The sequence below is a fragment of the Sceloporus undulatus genome, chromosome 1, assembly GCF_019175285.1.
Source record: "Sceloporus undulatus isolate JIND9_A2432 ecotype Alabama chromosome 1, SceUnd_v1.1, whole genome shotgun sequence".
Classification (NCBI taxonomy): Eukaryota; Metazoa; Chordata; class Lepidosauria; order Squamata; family Phrynosomatidae; genus Sceloporus; species Sceloporus undulatus.
Window position 1 is genome coordinate 359,216,266 of NC_056522.1, and position 19,001 is coordinate 359,235,266.

General features: G+C 39.9%; 1 protein-coding gene across 2 annotated transcripts in view; it reads right to left on the reverse strand.

Moving 5' to 3' along the window:
• The window catches only part of LOC121919747 (cholesterol 24-hydroxylase-like), a 38,927-nt gene that overhangs the window by 8,143 nt on the left and 11,783 nt on the right, over nucleotides 1-19,001 (reverse strand). For both annotated transcript variants that reach the window (XM_042446635.1, XM_042446633.1), the window contains 10 exons: nucleotides 17,800-17,877; nucleotides 15,675-15,756; nucleotides 14,393-14,466; nucleotides 13,315-13,401; nucleotides 11,099-11,237; nucleotides 10,498-10,608; nucleotides 5,857-6,013; nucleotides 3,274-3,336; nucleotides 2,343-2,415; nucleotides 67-151 (listed from right to left, as the gene is read on the reverse strand). In XM_042446635.1, coding sequence (XP_042302569.1) covers nucleotides 67-151; nucleotides 2,343-2,415; nucleotides 3,274-3,336; nucleotides 5,857-6,013; nucleotides 10,498-10,608; nucleotides 11,099-11,237; nucleotides 13,315-13,401; nucleotides 14,393-14,457 — 780 coding nt within the window. In that variant the 5' untranslated portion in view covers nucleotides 14,458-14,466; nucleotides 15,675-15,756; nucleotides 17,800-17,877. The remainder of the gene's footprint in view (nucleotides 1-66; nucleotides 152-2,342; nucleotides 2,416-3,273; nucleotides 3,337-5,856; nucleotides 6,014-10,497; nucleotides 10,609-11,098; nucleotides 11,238-13,314; nucleotides 13,402-14,392; nucleotides 14,467-15,674; nucleotides 15,757-17,799; nucleotides 17,878-19,001) is intronic.

Sequence of the window (19,001 nt, forward strand, 5' to 3'; positions counted from 1 at the left end):
TGGTCTTCAGAGTCATACTCCAATGCTGAAACCAGTACATCAAACTGAGTCTCTTTTCAAGCTTACCTGTGATAAATATTTAAGCTTTCCTAGATCTTCATAGGCAATGTCTCTCTTCACACCAATGACTTCATCCACTTCTGCCTGAAGTCTACGAAGCAGAGGCAAAAAAAAATTTAGTTCACAAAAGGCTTTTTTGACTGTCCACTGGATCATGTGCTGGTTTAGAAACATAGGTCCAAAATACACTGCAGAACCACTTTAACTGGTCTGGCTCAATGTTAGGGAATTCTGGCAACTGTAGTTTTGTGAGACATTTAGCCTTTTCTGTCAGAGAGCTCTGGTACCACAATAAACTACAATTCCCAGGATTCCCTAGCACTGAGCCAGGACAGTTAATCAAACTGGATTATTTCTGCAGTGTGTTTTGGACCACAATGTCTGAACCAGACAATTCCAGGCCTTTAGGGTGCAATAGTTAATCCTTTTATTGATAAGTAAAGGAATTTTGGAAATGCCAATGTGATAATGAAGATTGCTGATGACTACAGAAGCAATCGCTCAGTTCACATATTACATCTTCCCAAGTGAACGCCTCCTTACAGTGCATAAGGGTTGCTCATGTAAAGTAGCTCAAATTAGCTGTTGTGATGTTCTGTGGGCACAGAACCAACTGCTGCTACCCTGTTATGGCTCTTTGCATGCAGAAGCAACTATTGAAGGTCCTCTGAGTCTCCCTTCCACTCCTGCTGAGCTGGATGGGACCCCTTGAGACCACCTTTTCCAAAATAGCTGCCACCACCTGATCAATTCCCTTCTCCTCCCATTAGCAACACACCAGGACTTTGCACAGATACTTTCCCTTGCCATCCTAGGCAAGAACTAGCCGAGCTAAAGGCACATGAAAAAGTAGTATGAGGGGTCGTTCCCACTCGCTTATACACCAGTTTACAAATCGAATCCAAGGTGTATTGTTCCCACTCAATCTTGAATTAACTCTAGAACGGTTCTAGGTTAACCTGATATCATTCCCACTGCGATTTGAATCTGCTTCGAATCATAACATTTAACCCGCATCATAAGCCTATAAAACGGCGTAAAAAAATAGTAGATTTTACCCCAGGTTATCCCTTGATCTGAGATAGGAATCACGGTATTTAAATGGGAACGTTTCAGCGTCTGATTTGTGTTCCACAGGATGGGAGGAGCGGAGCGCGATGGGCTGGCTCGGGGGAGTCGCCCTTTCTTTGTCCCCATCCATCGTGGCCATCTTTCCCTCTTAGACTCTTAAGAGCTTGGGCGCTTAGGACTCTTAAGAGCTTAAGCGCCTCCTCATTGGCTCTTTTTTAAAAAAAGCAAAATTAAAAACGAATTAAAAATGGTCAGCAGGTAGTGGGAATGCAGGTAAAGGTTATATCAGTGCATGTTACTCCGAATTATTGTGACGTCATGATGACATCTCTTTGATGGAGAGCCGAAACAAGTGAATGTGAACGAAAAATTTACAAAACTGATTTAAATACACACCGATTCATTCGTAAATGGGAACGAAACCGGGTCAATTACTGCGAATTAAAATAAAACGTAACGTCAATGGGAACGATACAAATAAAGTGATTTGATAAGCGGGATAACACTCGCTTTATTTTGAATCGCTTTAAAACAAACCGCTGTATTTAAAATCGTTTCAAATCGCAAGTGGGAACACCCCCTGAGAGATATAAGAGAGATAGGGTACTTTAAAGAAAAGCTTTATTCTAACCAAGATGTTCTAGAAAAAGGATATCATTACATGTAGGACCACCTTGTCCTACAAGCTCAAAGAGAACTGTAAGTTACAGAATACAGTAATTTCAACTGGCCAGTAAAATAAACCCACAATCCTAATGCCTTTAACCAGTACAGGTACCTAAGCTTACTTACTGCTCAGATGGGATTTGTAGTCCTTGATGTTTCTGGATATCTGGGAGCCTGGACTCCATTATCCAGCTCTACCAGCTCCTTATGGTCTGCATCTGGACAGACAGCCCCAAAAGGCAGACAAAGACAGACCCCAAGCCTCATGTTGTAAGTAGGATTTTTAAAACCTCGCCCTTAGAAGCATCTTGAAGCACTTTTCTCCCGGCGGCCCCCATCTCATTGGTTGGTCGCCATCTTATCAGCTGTGATGTAAACCCTCATTAAAATGTATCTCCTCCAACATTTAACCCTTTGTTATCTGGGAAGAACTCCTCTGAGAAATAGAGGACTCCCATTTATCACAGTAGCTCACAAGCGAAAGATGCCACCTGACAGAGAGTATAATCAGAAATGCATAGAGAATAAGCAAGCCATTCACCTACTTTGCAACTATGTCTGGTTGTCGTCCTAATTCCATTACAGTAAAAGACAGCTGATTAGCAGTGGTTTCATGACCTGTTAAAGAGAAAGTAGTTAAATGAAGTGGGGGTAAGAGGAATCAAAGCAATTAAATATATATCCACTTCATAAAGGAAGGGAGTCCAGCTAAAAATACTTCCAGGGTGGTAAGTGAAATCTCAAACTTGATAGGAGATATGAAACAGCACAAATGACTAAGAAACTTAATACAACCTTACTTTGTTATATATATGTAGCTAATGATCATGTATGGTTGGACCTTCATATCTGCGGAGGATCTATTCCTGGACCCCCTCACCCATGGATACAAAAAAATATGAGACCTCAAGCCCTGTTGTCTCTAATGGCGGCAAGACACAGCCACTACATTTAGAACGATGAGGATTGCCATCCATGGATACTCAGATCTGCAGCTGGGGAGGTCCCACTGTGTTTTAATTTAATGAAAAAACTTGCCCAATCTGAAAAGTGGCCCCTGGCTCCATGGCAGTTGCCCATCTCTGTTGTAATGAACACAGCCCAAGCGAGTCAGTTTGACAATTTAACACTAAGGGGGGAAGCAAGGCCTTTCCACCAGCCCTACTTCTTCTCTTCTTTTCCCTTCTCTCTTTTATGTCATGACTTTTAAAATTTCAGTTCTGCAAGTGTTAATGAATGTCTCCATGAGCCTTTTTGTCCAAAGAGCAGGACAAAATTGGTTTAAATAAATACACAACTCTTAATGCAGTCTGTGTCCATATTTGCCCATAATCTTTCAGGTGTACTTTTCTATCGTATTCCTGCATGGTAGGGGGTTGGACTAGACTGCCCTTGTGACCCCTTCTAATTCTATGATTTTGTGAGTCTATAAGTAAATTGTGATTATAAATTACAAAGATAAGAAGATATACAAACCTGCAACAAAGAAGGCGACAAAATTGTCCAGCATATTTTCTTCATCATAGTCCCCTTCTTGAGCTATCAAAGGCAAGAAAGAAAGAGAAAGTTTATCATCACTCTGCAAAGCCTTACCAACCTAGTAGGATGTGGGTCTGCTGCCACCGGGTTTGAGAACCCGACCATAAAAAGGTGGCAAGGTCAGACTCTGTGGAGGTAATAATATTATTTAAACCAGTCACCGACATAACGTCAATATACTATACATTTAATATAACTAGTTATCATTCAATATAATCCAATAAATTAATAAATTATTAAAATAACATATTATACGCCATCTGCACCCTTTCCTAGAATGGGAAGGTCTAAAGTTGGTAGCGCACATGCTGGACTTTTGCAATGTGCTCTACATTGGACTACATTTGTACCAAGTTCAGAAACTTCAGTTAGTCCAGAACATGGCAGCCAGACTGATCACTGGTACATCTAGGAGGGAGCATATTAAACCAATATTAAAATCACTCCAGTGGCTGCCAGTTAGTTTCCGGGCAAAGTGCAAGTGTTAGTTATTACCTTTAAAGCCTTACATGGTTTGCGTCCAGTTTTTCTATGCGATCACCACTTCCTGTATAATATGCCCTGTACACTCAGGTCCTCTGGGCAACATTTACTGCAACCAGCCAGGAAAAGCCTAGTAACTGTCACCCAGAGGACATTTTCATCGGCCGCCCCTAGACTGGCATAAGCTGCCAAGAGAGATTTGATGGCTAAACCTGCTGTCTGAAAACAGTGTTAAAGACCTATCTCTTCTGGTAGGTCTATGCAACAGATTTTAAACTATGAATTTTAAATCAATATATTTTACTCTGAATTATTTTAAATAAAATGAAATAAAATATTTTTTTATTTATATTCTGCCCCTCTGTCCAAGACAACCAGGACAGCTTACAGGTTAAAACAGTACAGTCCCAAATCCCAGTACATACAAATGATCAATAAAAATAAAACGAGTGAACTGAAGGCAGGATAGCTTTCAAACATCGATCCCGCCTTCCTTTGTAACAAACCTTCATTCTGTTCCTTCCATAACTTCCTTTCCCCTGCACAACCTCGGTTTCCATTCCCAAATCACACCCAGCCACATACACTTTTAATGTGTGATGGTCATTTTAATCCGGTGTTTATGTGTTTTAATTTGTGTTTAACAATTATGTATTGTATTTTAATCTATGCTGTACAATGTTGTGCCTCAAGTCTTGGGGAGAGATGGTAAATAAATAAATAGCATTTAGACAACTGATTATATTACATAATGATTATATTAAATAATAATAATTTTTCATTTATTGTATTAACTGTCAGGGATGATGGGAGTTGTAGCTCCTCACATCTGGCTCAAACTCACCACCTTGTTACGCACCGGCGCTGACCAGTTTTGGCCAGTGGTTAGGCTGAAGACCCTGACAAACTCTCCAAGCCTTCTCACTCTTGCTTCCACAGAAGTCTTCACACTTCTTCAGGATCTAGCTGGCTCTTGTAGCTTCACCCAAGACACCAGACAACTCAGTAGTCTTATATAAAAGATCTACTTTATTCTACTATATACAGCTCCAAACTATCCAACACAACTCCAATACAATCCACTACTACTACCCACAAAATACATTGGGATTCATAGCCATTATTATAGTCATTGGAAAATACCACCCACTCTTGTCAGTTTCCACCCAGTGGGCGTGTACAACCATTTCATTGGTTCTCTTGGTTCATCCCATAATTAATGATTTCATCATTTCACCTTGTCCACTTTAACAATTCTCAGGTGTATTCAATTATCCACTTTGCATTTCTGTCCTTGGCATTTAGGACTTGTAAATTGCATTACCTTTTACACCTGTGTGGCTTCTAATTGCTTCTGCTGAGTCATCCTGACTCTCACATAAAAGTTTTATTTCTTTCACTGTATATCCCATGTTGCTTTTTCCTTAACATTAACATCCTACTTTCCCCCTGGTACTATTATTATGCATATGTTCTATATTAAAACATGGATATATATTACAGAAGCCAGTATAATATAGTGGTTTGAGCACTGGATTATGACTCTAGAGACCAGGGTTTGAGTCCCCATTTGGCCATGGAAACCCACTGAGTAGCAAGTCACACTCTTCTTTCAGACTCAGAGGGAGACAAAGGCAAAGCCTCATTTGAAGAAATCTTGCCAGGAAAACCCTATGTTACATTTGCCTTAGTCAGTCAGAAACAATTTGAAGGCACACAACATTAAATACATACACATGTGATGTAAAATATAGTAATATAATTTTTTTAAAAAACAGGAGAAAATAGCAAACAAACAAAAAAACCAACAGAAAAATGATACGGACTGTGGAACTGTGTGGCACATTCTGGATGCTGCAATGATGATGCATTTTCTTCAAAATAAAAGTGGCCAATATAACAATGATTTCTAAAAGGTATGCCTATCATAATAGAGTGGCCAAAACAATATTGCATAGCTCTAAATTATTTTGCATTGTCCTAGATTTGTCTAAACCTAATTACACATATTATGTATGACCACAAGGAATCTCTTACCAGCATTCTTTAGTATCTGAGTGAGAATATCCAAGGGAACCTCTTCTTCATTCTGGATGGCCTTGCGCCTCTGCTCAATACACTGCTTCCCAGTGTGACGTAGCAACCTCAAGCTTTCCCGAATCTCACTTATAACTTGTCTGTTTCTTGGCATGTACTAAAAAGTTAATAGGTGCCGTCATAAAATGAGGAGATTTTTTTAAAAAAAAATCATAATGAGAGTATGTTATCTTTTCTGCTAATGATGGAGCACCAGCCAAATTCACTGTTGGTCACTTCTCTTCCTTAGCTTTATGTGGCTATTCCTTTCTTAGGCCCCATTCACACTGGCATCAAAAAACTGGAAGGAACTGGGCTGATTTGGATGCCCCTCCCCCGAATCTCTCCGTTAGCAAGTGCCCACTACCAATTGAGGGGCATTTTAACCCGAAAGCCTTATCGGGTTTAACTTGAGGGCGCCTGCTGTCAATCAAGCAATCGTCATAGGTGAGGTTTGCAGGAGCATCCGAAGTGTCCTCCCCCCTCCTTTTTTTAAAGAGCCATGTACAAGATGCCCCAAAGTGCACACCTTTTGTCAAATAAACCTCTTTGTGTGTGTGTGTGGGGGGGGTGCAGGTTATGATCTCCCCCTGGCCCCATTTTCAACCCCCAAATGCAAGTTAATGCATCCAGTATCCCCCATTCCTTGCCATCCCAGAATGCCTCATACACAGGTAATAATAATAATAATATCAATAATATTAATTCCTCACCTCAGAATGCCAGAAAAGGATGCTTTTTTTGGCTCTCCCTAGACTACCCCTGAATTCCTAGCAAAAGCTGTATCAATTTGTCAATTTACATAGTTGGAAAGAGAAGCATTACATTCGGTTGGTAACATTCATCCAGCAGTCATTCCAAAGGAAATAATAGCCTGCCCTAGCAAAAGCTGTATCGATTTGCCAAGTTGCAACATTCAATTGGTAACATTCATTCGCAATACAGCTGTCATTCCAAAGGAAAGACTACGCGCATAGAATAGACAGAGAAAAATAATTTTAAAAGAATACACATCAAAGGGAAAAGGTCCCTGATGGATAGGAGAGGCTTGTCTTGCTCTGCCCCCCACCTGCCCTGAAACAACCCTTGCTCCTGCTCACCATCTATTTATATACAGTATCTATATATCTATATATATATCTATTGCCAAGAACATGCACATTTTGCCAAAAATAATGTTTAAAAAACTACACAATCAAAGGGAAAAGGTCCCTGATGGATAGAAGAGGCTTGTCTTGCTCTCCCCCCCCCAACCTGCCCTGCAAATGACCCTTGCTCCTGCTCACCAACTATCTATATATCTCTCATATATATATCTATTGCCAAGAACATGCATTTTGCCAAAAATAATTTTTAAAAAATACACATCAAAGGGAAATTATCAGAAATAGAAGAGGCTGCTTCTGCTGCAGCTGGATTTCCCTACATGCCCCAGTGTAGCCCTGCAACCCAATTCCCCCTGGAAATCCTCCTCCTCCTCCTTCCTTCAGACCCTCTCCTTCCTTGGGGATGCCCATTGACTCTTTCCCCCAGCTCCTTCATCCTCCTCCTCCTCTTCCTCCTCCTCCTTCATCACTTTCTCCACCCCCACCTCTCTCTGAAGCCCTCTGCAGCCCAAAAGTCACCCCTTTGCATCCAGATTCCCCCCTTTTTTGGCTCTTTCCTCCTCCCCCTCCTCCTCCCCCCTCCCTTCTGATGATGGGAGGGAATGACCTGCCCTTTGCCCACCCTCTGACCTAAATCCCTCCCTCAATTTGCCCCGGTCATGATCGGGGGGCAAGTTCATATTCCACAGAACCCGGGGTTTCTCAAAAGAAACGCTATTTGCGCCGATTTCTTTTAACCCACTCTAAGGGGCATTTGCCATGGAATGGGTGTGCAAGCCTCTGATTTGCTTGTGGGGGATTCGGGGTGAATATGAACTTCACGTGCAAGAATCGATTTCAACACCGGGGTAAATTGTAATGTGAATGGCCCCTTAGTAGGTAAATATTTATGTCATATATGTTTCATAAACAAAACAAAGAAATTATATCTTACCATGATGGTTTTAAAAAAAATCCTAGGAATGTGTTGTTGTTAATTGCCCCCTAGTTGATCTCAATTCAAGGTGACTCTGTGGATGAGACATCTCCAAGACCCTCTGTATTCCACTGCTCTGATTAACTCTTGTAAATTCATGCCCGTGACCACCTTAATTGAGTCTAGCTATCTGGCATGCAGTCTTCCTCTCTTTTTATTACCCTCAATCTTTCCCTGCATTATTGTGTTTTCTAATGAGTTGTGTTTTCTCATGATGTGGCCAAAGTATGACAGTCTTAATTTGATCATCTTGGCTTTAAGAGATATTTCAGGCTTGATCTGTTCAAATACTCATTTGTTTGTCTTTTTGGATGTCCATGATAATATCAACACTCGTCTTCAGCACCAAATCTCAAATGAGTTGATTTTCTTCTCCTTTTTTTCACTGCACAGTTCTTACATCCATACATCGTGATGGGGAGTGCTACGGCTTGGATGATTCTAACATTAGTGCTCAATTGTATATCTTTGCTCTTTGAGATCTTATCTAGTCGTTTCATGGCTGCCCTTCCAATTACTAGTCTTCTTATCTCTTGACTGCCATCATTGCTTTGATCAATGTACAAGAAGTCTTTAATAGTTGTTGGCATGGTCCAGAATTTCAGTGTTTTCAAACAACATTTTATACCCAGGATGGTTTATAATGCCCAGGATGTTTCTGCTACTGCTGATTTTTCTGGCTGACTCAGAGGCAGTACAGACTGGCACTTTGTGCTGGCCTGACTGCGTACTAGGGCTGAGCCAGGGTGGAGCATTCACATGCTCTGAGCCCTAGTTCCGCCACCCTGCCACCATCTTGGTGCACACTCATCCATACAGTGGGCACCATGATGATTCATGGGTGGCACAGCATCCAAACAGCGCTGGCCGGAAGGGGCGCCATCATGGTGCGTGAGCACACCTGTGGCACCCCTAAGGAAGCTGCTCAGAGCAGCTTCTTTTGGGGTGTAGGTCGGTGCTGCAGCGTGCAGCTGCTGCGGTACCAACCCAGAGCAAACAGGGGCGGCATTTAGCCTGCAGTGTCTCCCATGTTCCTTGATTCGTGTTTAAACACTGAGTTTTGTGGTCCCTATGTAGACTTGTCCACAGTTGCATGGTATGCAGTAAACCCCTGTGACTGTGAGAGGGTCTCTCTTGTCCTTCGCTGAGCGCAGCATTTGTTGGATTTTCTTAGTTGGTTTGAAAACCATTTGGAGGTTGTGTTTCCTCACCAGTTTCCCTATTCTGTCCATGACTCATTTGATGTATGGTAACAATACCTTCCCTTTGGGTGGTTGCTTGTCTTCACTCCTCGGGTTTTTCTAGGTCTGGCTGCCCTTTTGATGTCTGAGCTGGAATACCATTAGCCTGTGAGCCATACTCTACACTGTGAGTGTGTAAAACATCTGCCTTTTTTTAAGGGAAATTGTTAGCAGAGCAATGCATTCAAACTACAGGGGTACCCGGGTTAACGAAATTAATTCGTTCCGCCGCCGCTTTCGTAACCCGGCAATACTTTGTAAGGCGAAAAAGCCATAGGCGCTAATGGGGAAAAGCCGCGATTTCGTGTGAAATCGCCCGAAAAGCACCAAAAATTTTTTCGTAACACGAAATAACCTTCGTAAACCCGGAACAGTTTTTTTTAATGGATTTTTTTCGTAACCCGGAAATTTCGTAAGGCGGCGCATTCGTATCCGGGGTACCAGTGTACAGGAAAAGAGATTTCAGCCCAATATTAGGAAGAACTTCCTGACAGTAAGAGCTGTCCAGCCATGGAACACATTCCCTTGGAGTGTGATGGGAGTCTCCTTTTTTGGAAGTTTTTAAACAGAGGCTGGATGGGCATCTGTCAGTGGTGCTTTGATTCTGTGTTCCTGCATGGCAGGGGGTTGGACTGGATGGTCCTTGAGGTCTATTATTCTTTTTTTCTTTCTATTTTTGGCCATTCCTGCAACAGCAAATTCAGCCATAGCAGTGGAAGGCAGGAAGGGACTCAGAATCAGGTGAGCTACATGAACCCAGCATTTCATTCACTCCTGTGATCAATATTATCTACAGACTATTCAATTCACAGCTTCTTATATCTTGGCTCTCTAGCTATGCATTTCTTGCTGCTCAAATCTTACTTTGCCCACCTTTCTTCTCTCTGTTTTCCTCTCCTCTCCTCCCTCTTACATATACACACAACCCCTTGCAAAGGGGTTTTGTTGCACCTTTGAGACTAGTGATGGCAAACCTCCTCTGAACAAATCTTGCCAGGAAAACCCCACCTTAGGGTTCTCATAAGTCTGAAATGACTTGAAGACATACAACAACAATGTCAACAAAATAACATTTCTAAACTCTGATGAGAACCACCTGCAGCAAACGACCACAAAGAACAAAGTTCATGGCTTCCACTATTAATTTCTAGTTTGTGACCTCTGACATTTACAAGATGGTCAAGTTCTAAGTTTGTGCAAACCTAAAATGAGTGAGCTTGACAAACAATAACAAAAGTTTTAAAGAGGACTGAATTAAAAAAGAAAAAGCTGCACCAACCTTGAATAATGGAATGCGCACATTAGATATCCCTTTCATGACCATGTTGACTGCGTGTGGAAAAGGTGTCTCCTCATCATATAAGGTGTTCAGTTCTAGGCCGAATGCCACCTGATAATATTGGCATGGATTAGAAGACTGGACAAAGATAGGAGGGGCTGGAGAGGTCATGGAGGGTAGGACACTGTTATGTGTATTTCTAATTTTTTTGAAAAAGATTATCCAGCTAGCTAAAGAACACAACAAATACATATTCCAACAGATTGGTATAACAACTGAACACTTGAATTACAGTGCCCTCCACCTTATCAGATATGCCGAGGTGTGGTTAAAAAATAAACTTTAATTCATACTACAGGTTGAGAATCCCTTCACTGAAATCTGAAATACTCCAAAATCAAAGAGTGTGCATTAAAAAAAATTATAATTAAATAATTAAATAAATTATAGCATTACTTCAATTACATTTTCTATTTCCACAAGCACAGCTTTGGTTGGCTGAAGCAAAAATAAGCAAAGAATCTTGTGACATTTTTAACCTTCCTGCACCAGGATTCTGCTCAGCCACAGAAACAGGAAATTCATCTAGCTACAGTATTACCTTTGCAATGATGTCCAGTGTGACCCGTCTCAGAAGACACATCATATCCACTTTGGTTTCTCCATCTGCCTTTTTTTCCAACTCCTTCATAAACTCTTCTGCTTGGTCATTGAAAGTTCCGAGAAGGCCAATCAGATAACTGAAATTAATATAAGATACTGAAGGGTGTTGTGGTTTATCAAGTCATCTTTTGTATGAAAAGCAAGGGTTTATAAATTAGTCAGTCACAAGAAAAAGAAACAACATTATTGCCCACTGCACACAAAGTACATGCACACAGGAATGTAGAAAGCTGCCTTTTACTGAGTCTGACCATTGATCCACAGAGTCCAGTATTGCCAACTCTGGTTGGCAGCATATCTCCTAGGTTTCAGGCAGGATTCTTCCGTAGTTCTACCCAGAGATCCCTGGTATTTCCTGGTGGTTTCCCATCCAAATACAAATATATCTCAGCTAGCAAAGTACTGTCTATTCTCATGTACAAGTCAATAAATTTTAGCCAAAACATTGACAAAAACAACAACAACAAAACAAAACAAAACCCCCCAAAAATCTGGGTTGACTTATCCATGGGTCAATGTATATACTCTTATTTATATATATATATATATATATATATATATATATATGAACCATCCTCTTCTCTGAGCAGAGTGGTGAAAGATGAAAGTTTAATCTGTCTCAGAAACACCTAAAAGAAGCACCAAACCCCTCTACTCTTTCCACCACAGTGCCACTTCTGACCTTTTAATGCCTGGGTTGGAAAATAGTGGCTGTGGTAGCTCTTTGGCACTCCTCTTCAAAGGAGCACCAAGAGGAATTGGGCTCTGAAGGATCTCAATAAGACATCTATGTATGCTTGCTAGCTTTTCTGGTTTATAATCAGGCAAAGTTATCACATTAAAGTTAAAGGTTACAATCACTGCTAATAGTCGACATTTTCTTTCCTTTGACTTTTCATCATTTTTGACATGTGCAAGTTTTTAGCATCACCTGTATCTTGTCACATCCACACACACATATCACATCACACACCCACCATTTACCACAGTTCTTGCTCATCCAACCAGCCTTTAGGGATAAGCACAAATAGTTATGCTTACCAGAATTTTGCAAGTTCTTTGGCCATTGTTTTTCTTTGCTTTGTCCTTTACATCATTTGTTACATGCCCCTAGATATTACCCTTGACTTATCCATGGGTTATATCAAAATCTATAATGTTGGCCTCAAAGCCTGCCCTCAACCTATCCATGAGGTCAACTTATAGTTGAATATATATGGTAGATGTGCTCCTGGACAATACTCCTTTAACAGAAAATGTGGTTCCAGAGGCAGAAATAACATGGAACAAATAGAGACAGGTTTCTACAGCATAAAAAAAGATGAGTATTTCAACAAACTTTTTATCCAATCCTGACAATATGCACATGTGAACTGAAATAACCATACCAAGTAAACCTTTCAAGAGTAAAGAAAAAGATTTTGAAGCTACTAGAGACCACTTGAAAGCTTCTTCTAAAATGTGTCCAGAGATATTTTTTTCTTCCACCAATCTTCACATTTTATGATTTCCGGTTAGGTGGCCAAACTCATATATCTATGCTTTTTTAATGTGTTGGATGTAGCTGGTGAACTGACTGTCCCCCCCCCCCTTTTCTGTGTTCTGATGATCACATGTGCACAGTAATGCATTCTTCAGCCAGCATCTCTTTACCTTTCCAACTACAACAGAAAATGCACCATAGAACCCAATATTTTTCCAGCTCAAGCTTTATTGCAGGCATACTGTTGCAGCCTACCACTGAAAGTCAGTGTTTCTCCAGCCCTCTTGCACCATCATCCCAATGTCAATGCTGCTTAAAAAATTCCAGAGGACAGTGAGGGGAGGGAAAGCATAAAATACTTTGTAAAAAGGAGGTTTCTTGTAAGAGACTTTGTTAACCGAAGTATTTCTCTATTAACCAGTCACAGTGCTTAGCTTCTGAAATCTGATGAGTCTGCTCAGTGGTATATTTTGGGTACAACACACATGAAAACACAGAGAATGCACACTGCTAATGCAGTAAAGAGAATGAGAAAGAGGGGTCTTTTTTCCGTCACACAGAAACACATTTAGAATTGTGCAGTGAGGCTATAATAAGGTTTGAAATTCACATCATCTCTAAAACAAAACACCAAACACCCAGTCTACTCAAAACCTCTACTTTTTCCTCACGTTCGACTGAATGCTGGATCCATAATTTTCCGCTGCTTGTGCCAATGGTCATGTTTGTGATCAGTTACCAATCCGTTCCCTAAAAATCTGGACAAAGCAGAGAAAAGAATCTGTATTATTCTGGGTCTAGTTTGGTTAATATTTTGACCAACCAAGCATAACTTGAAGAAGAGCAGACCACGGGATTGTGTGATCTTTGCACTTCCCACCTCTCTTATGCTCAGAGTCTTATCCCAGCCCTCTGGTATCCCAGCCAGGTGCTCTCCCAACCAGGAAAACACTGTTAGCATTAATTTCCAGTGATATGAAACCATGGTTTGAACAGTAATCAGATTTCGACTGGGGGGGAAAAACCCTAATTATTTATCACTATGTTGGAGAATGTATGAATAGTATCTAATGTCTTATTAAAAAGATTGTATGTACAGCACTGTGTAAATTTACAGCGCTATATAAATAAAGCTTAATAATAATAATAATAATAATAATAATAATAATAATGTTTTATTTTGAGGACAGGGTTCTCAACAACACAGTGCTGTTGCAACTCCAGACTTTTCTGGAAGAAGCAGTTTATCTGGATTCATTTTGATCTGGTTTTAAACTAGGCCTGGGGACACAGACAGATTTACAGAACAACCAAACCCAGACATTGGACAAAGGAAGTCCAATTATTGAGTATGACTTCCTAGTTGCCTTTGATGCCATTGTATCATGTTTCTGACTTGAGGCACTGGTTTGCATTGCCTGTAGTCCAACCTGGAAGGTAGACTTGAGAAAATACTGCTAGGGGGGCTCCTTCTCAAAAGCTTGACATTTCTTGTATTGCTCAGCATCAACATGAAACTCCAAGGGAGATGATTCAGAACTCTGGAGTCTACTGTCAATTTTAATTAATTCACACACCATTTCCCCAATTCACAACTGAATTCTTCAGTATTTCCAACACATCAACTTTACATGTCAGAATGTAGCACTGTACTAAATACTTCTGCCTTAAAACCACAGATTCTTTCTGAATATTGGTCAGTTAAGTAATCAAACATATCACATGCAACATAACTTTATATTAACCTACCTTACACCAAACATATTGGAAAGATTCTTATATAAAGATCGATCCTTTGGGTATTGTGGTAACATCAGGAACTCCTAAAATTAAATTCTCAGGTCAGTCCATTTCAAGTATAATTAAGATAGAACAAATGAAGAGTGCTGGTGGTGCAGTGGTTAAATACGTGTACTGTAGCCACTCACTCACAAACTACATGGTTGTGAGTTCAATACCAGCCAGGGGCTCAGGGTCAACTCAGCCTGGCATCCTTCCAAAGTCACTAAAATGAGTACCAAGCTTGTGGAAAAGTTACTATTCTACCAAAAGCATTATAAATATTAGTTTAATTCATTTCACAGAGTCATTTTTCATTTCATCTACCTGCCAAAAACATGGTCATGAAGTTTTGAAAATGGGATGAAAATATTAATGGAAGCCAAGAACATTTGACAAGAATTTATTTATTAACAAGGACTAAGGCAGGGAAAGGAACTATTCAGATAATTCTATACATTAAATTCCAAAATATGCCTCCCTAAACATGAAAAATCTAGGTCAAGGTGAAGCCCAGTAAATCAGATATTCACTTAGAATTTCAGACTTGTTTGTTTGTTTATTTATATTTACTTAATATCCTACCTCTCCCCCAATACTAGCCCCATCTGCTGCTATACAGCCTGCCAAAAATGCAGCTCTAGACCTCCTTCTGACATTCTCTTCTCTTATAGCTTCTGGTGGATGAAAGATGTGTTGCTAGCTGCAATTATGTTTCCTACTTCTGCATTGTTGTATGCATGTCCTAAGCATGATAGTGAACTTATCATTGAGTTTTCTTGGCAAGATTTGTTCAGAGGGAGTTTGTTATAGCCTTCCCTCTTATGGCCTTGGGGTCGCCAAAAGTCAAAATTGATTTGATGTCACAGCACAACATTGATTGAAAAACTTTCTTAAAAAAAAAACCCAGAAATTTAAAATAATAAAGTAATTTCAAATAAATTTTAAATAATTTAATTTAAATGAAATTGTGTGTGTGTGTGTGTGTGTGTGTGTGTAGTGGGGTAACATTAATATGGACTATTGAAAGGACCACAAAAAGGCTCTTAAGGTAAAGAAAAAGACTCACTTTCCCCACCTCTGGCTTAATACATGAAGAAAGCAGCAAGATCAACTGCTTAGCCAGCATTTGGTTTGTTGTTATGTTTCATGGAATGAGAGAAGATATGATCACTCTGCTGAATATGACACGAGCTCATTTTTTATGTTATCTTCCCCTTCACCTTTACAGAAGCAATATTTCATAACAAACCTTTACTCCTTCAGGGCTTAATATCAACAAGGAAACTCTGTGAAAGGTGTTGATGCGCACAACTGGCCCGTATTCCTCAGCCCTATAAAGACAAAATGTCAACTGAAGTTACAAAAGAACCTAATAATTATTTTAAAGGTTTTTTTTTTAGTGTGTGCACGTTTGTACAGTAGGTATACACACAAAGCCAACCAAAGATATTTTGCTTCCTGAATCAAAGGTGGAGTCCCCTCTCTTCCATTCCACAGAAAATTGCTGTCGAACAGTACTTCATTATTAGTGATGGAACAGCTGCCACTGTATCAAGTGCACAGAGTGCTGTCCTTCAACAGAAATGAATGGGTGGAAAATAATGAAGAATGATTTGGAGATATTCTGGCAATAGCTGCATCCAGTACACTGAAATAAACTTTGCTCAGGAGATGTCCTATTAGAGCCAGATTGATACCTTTGGGTACATGGGAGAGCACCATTTGGATATTCTGCCTCAGGAGCCTCAGGAACTTTCTCATAACAGTCCTGAAGAAAATAATACTCTCAAACCTTTCACATAGGTTAGAGGATATACTCATAGTTATTGTCACAATGTGGACAGTGGCTTATGGATCCTCACCCCAAACACATACTCCTTCCTGGGTTACTAAAACAACTCACAAAATAAAAGAAAGTTTCTGAAGCCATGAAAGTTTGCACTCTTTTCAGTGGTCATAAGTCAGAAAGATGTAGCTTTCATCATACTGAACAGGACAAAATAACGTCACAGCGAAAGGGTGAAAATAAGAAGCTGTACAATTCAAGGTAGCATAGTGTTCACAAGCATGCATTGCACACTAGAATCAAGAGTCATGCTCACAGAAACACTTGGGCAAAAATTCAATTTAATCTGGCAGAGTGAAAAGTATTCTGTGTTATCCCTATATATTACATTGGCTGGGTCCAAGAAAACTACCCCAGTAGTGCTTTTGGCAGACCATTTCTCCTGGCTACTCAGCTTTATAAAACACAATAAATGTCTTAAATTTACAGAAAATATTTACAGTGCTTCAGTTTACAATATTTACAAGGTCACCTATAATGTAGGTCTATTTTTGTGTGGATTCTTTATCAAATGTGCCTCTGGAGAACAAAAATCCCATGTCCAAATGCATGACAGGTTAAGAGTTTAAGCAAAAATTTAAAACTCCCAGGAACCTCATCCTACTAAAGTATTCCCTATTCCTCATCTGGATTTTTTTCAAAAATTTCTACTTCGTTCAACAATGTTGGAAGCAATTTCTGTTCTCTCTCCTCAAATGGCTGATAGTTATAAAGGATCAAAAGATGCTGAGAGAAACATTTGGGGCCAGCACTGTAACAGATTAATTATGTCATTGTTCAGTGATATATGTCAGACTGCTAAGAATAATCCAGTCAAATGCCTACATCTACAAACAATGAATTTGGTCACATCCAAATATCTGCTTCCTCAAAAAGAACAACATTTGGAATTTCTTACACACTTCATTTGACTCATTTTACTAGATAACGCCATTGTATTTCCCATTTCAATATATGGTTATGAAAGCTGGACAGTGAAGAAGGCAGATAGGAAGTGAATCAACTCATTTTGGGATTTGGTGCTGGAGAAGAGTTTTGTGGATACTGTGGACTGTTACAAAAAATGTGCCGTAGAGTAAATCAAGCCTGAGTTCTCTGTAGAAGCAAAGATGACTAAACTGAGGTTGTCATATTTTGGCTAGATATGACTCACTAGAAAATATAATAAAGCTTGATAAGGTAGAAGGCTGAAGGAAAAGAGGAAGACCTCATTCCAGATGGATAGACTCTATTCAAGGAAGCCATGGCCCTGAGTCAGCAAGACCTGAGCAGGTTGGTTGGTGTCTTGGAAATCTCTCATTCATAGGGTCGCCATGAGTTGAAGTCAACTTGAAGGCAGTTAACAGCAACAAAACAGTGATAAAACAATACTGGTTCTTTATGAATAAAACACTTAAAGTAAGAAGATGCCATTCCTTTCAAACAAAATAGATCTTATCTGGAGAGTTAAATCCTACAGACAAAAACACAATATAGGCAGCAGCATTGCAGTTCATAGTCTCTTTAAGTTATACAAGTGATTATTTACCATTGCAGAAAGAGATCCTGTGTAACTTCTTTGTTCTTCAAGATGTTCCAAAAGATTGGAAGATGACCAAATAAAAAGCTGGAAAAAATTAAAAGGGCAGGATATTATCAAACTGTGGATAGAACATTGGCCTTGAAAGAGTTAAATGACAATGGAAGGCAAGTCAGGGAGGAGAAATTCCTATGTAATTTCACATAAACATTTCACAGCGAAGCACAACACTTGTAGAAGGAAGCATAGCACATATCCTCATCTCAGGGGAGAGCTATTATGAACTCAGAATTTTCATGGGAATGGAAGTGCAGGAAATACTGTTCCAGATGGAAACAAGCTACAATAAATACTATCTCCCAGCTACCAGACACAAATCAAAAGGTCATGTATCACCAGAGGGCACTAAAGGTTCATAACACATGATAATCTGGAGCAAGAGTGAAGGGTACATCCATTTTGCACCTGTGTTTAGCTAGTACATATGGATAGTTCATGTAGGGGCTGGAGGCAGAGGTTTGCACCAGGAATCCTTGCAGAAAGCATGTGTGGTAGGCCAGTCCTTTTATTCCAATATGGTAGATGTCTGTTTATTTGTTGGTTGATTTATTTTGTTAAAATATGTACATTCTATGGACAAATATTTCAGAACAGACAGCCACATAACAGATTAACAGGCCTTCATACGAAGTGAATGACAGGAAATATGATAAATAAATAAATATACTAAAGCGATTTAAAACTTGTTAAAACAATTCTGCTGAAAATAGTATACTGTATATAGTATACATAGAAACCCATATATACAGTGAGAGAACAGTGATTGGCTTTGAAATCTGTCTACAGTGCAGCTGAGGAACAGGTGGCGCATGCAACAAAATGTTGCACTATTTAGCAGTGCTACTCAAGTGATGGTGCTTGAGCTGGTGCTGGTCCTTGAGCTACTGGTTGCTGGTCCCTTGAGCCTTTCCAGGAAAGAATGAAGCAGTTATAGTCAATGGGCACAAATACAATGCTGGTCCCTTAAACACTAGAAATAAAATAATGTTTGATTCCCCCCACCCCAACATACCCCAGATATTGTGAGAACCACTGGTGTAAATTTCAATTTTCCAGTCAACCACCTTTCCCAGGATAGTCCATTCCAGAATCCTTCCTTCTTACATTTTTCCATCCCACAATTCCCAGTTACAGACCACACTGGTAGTCAC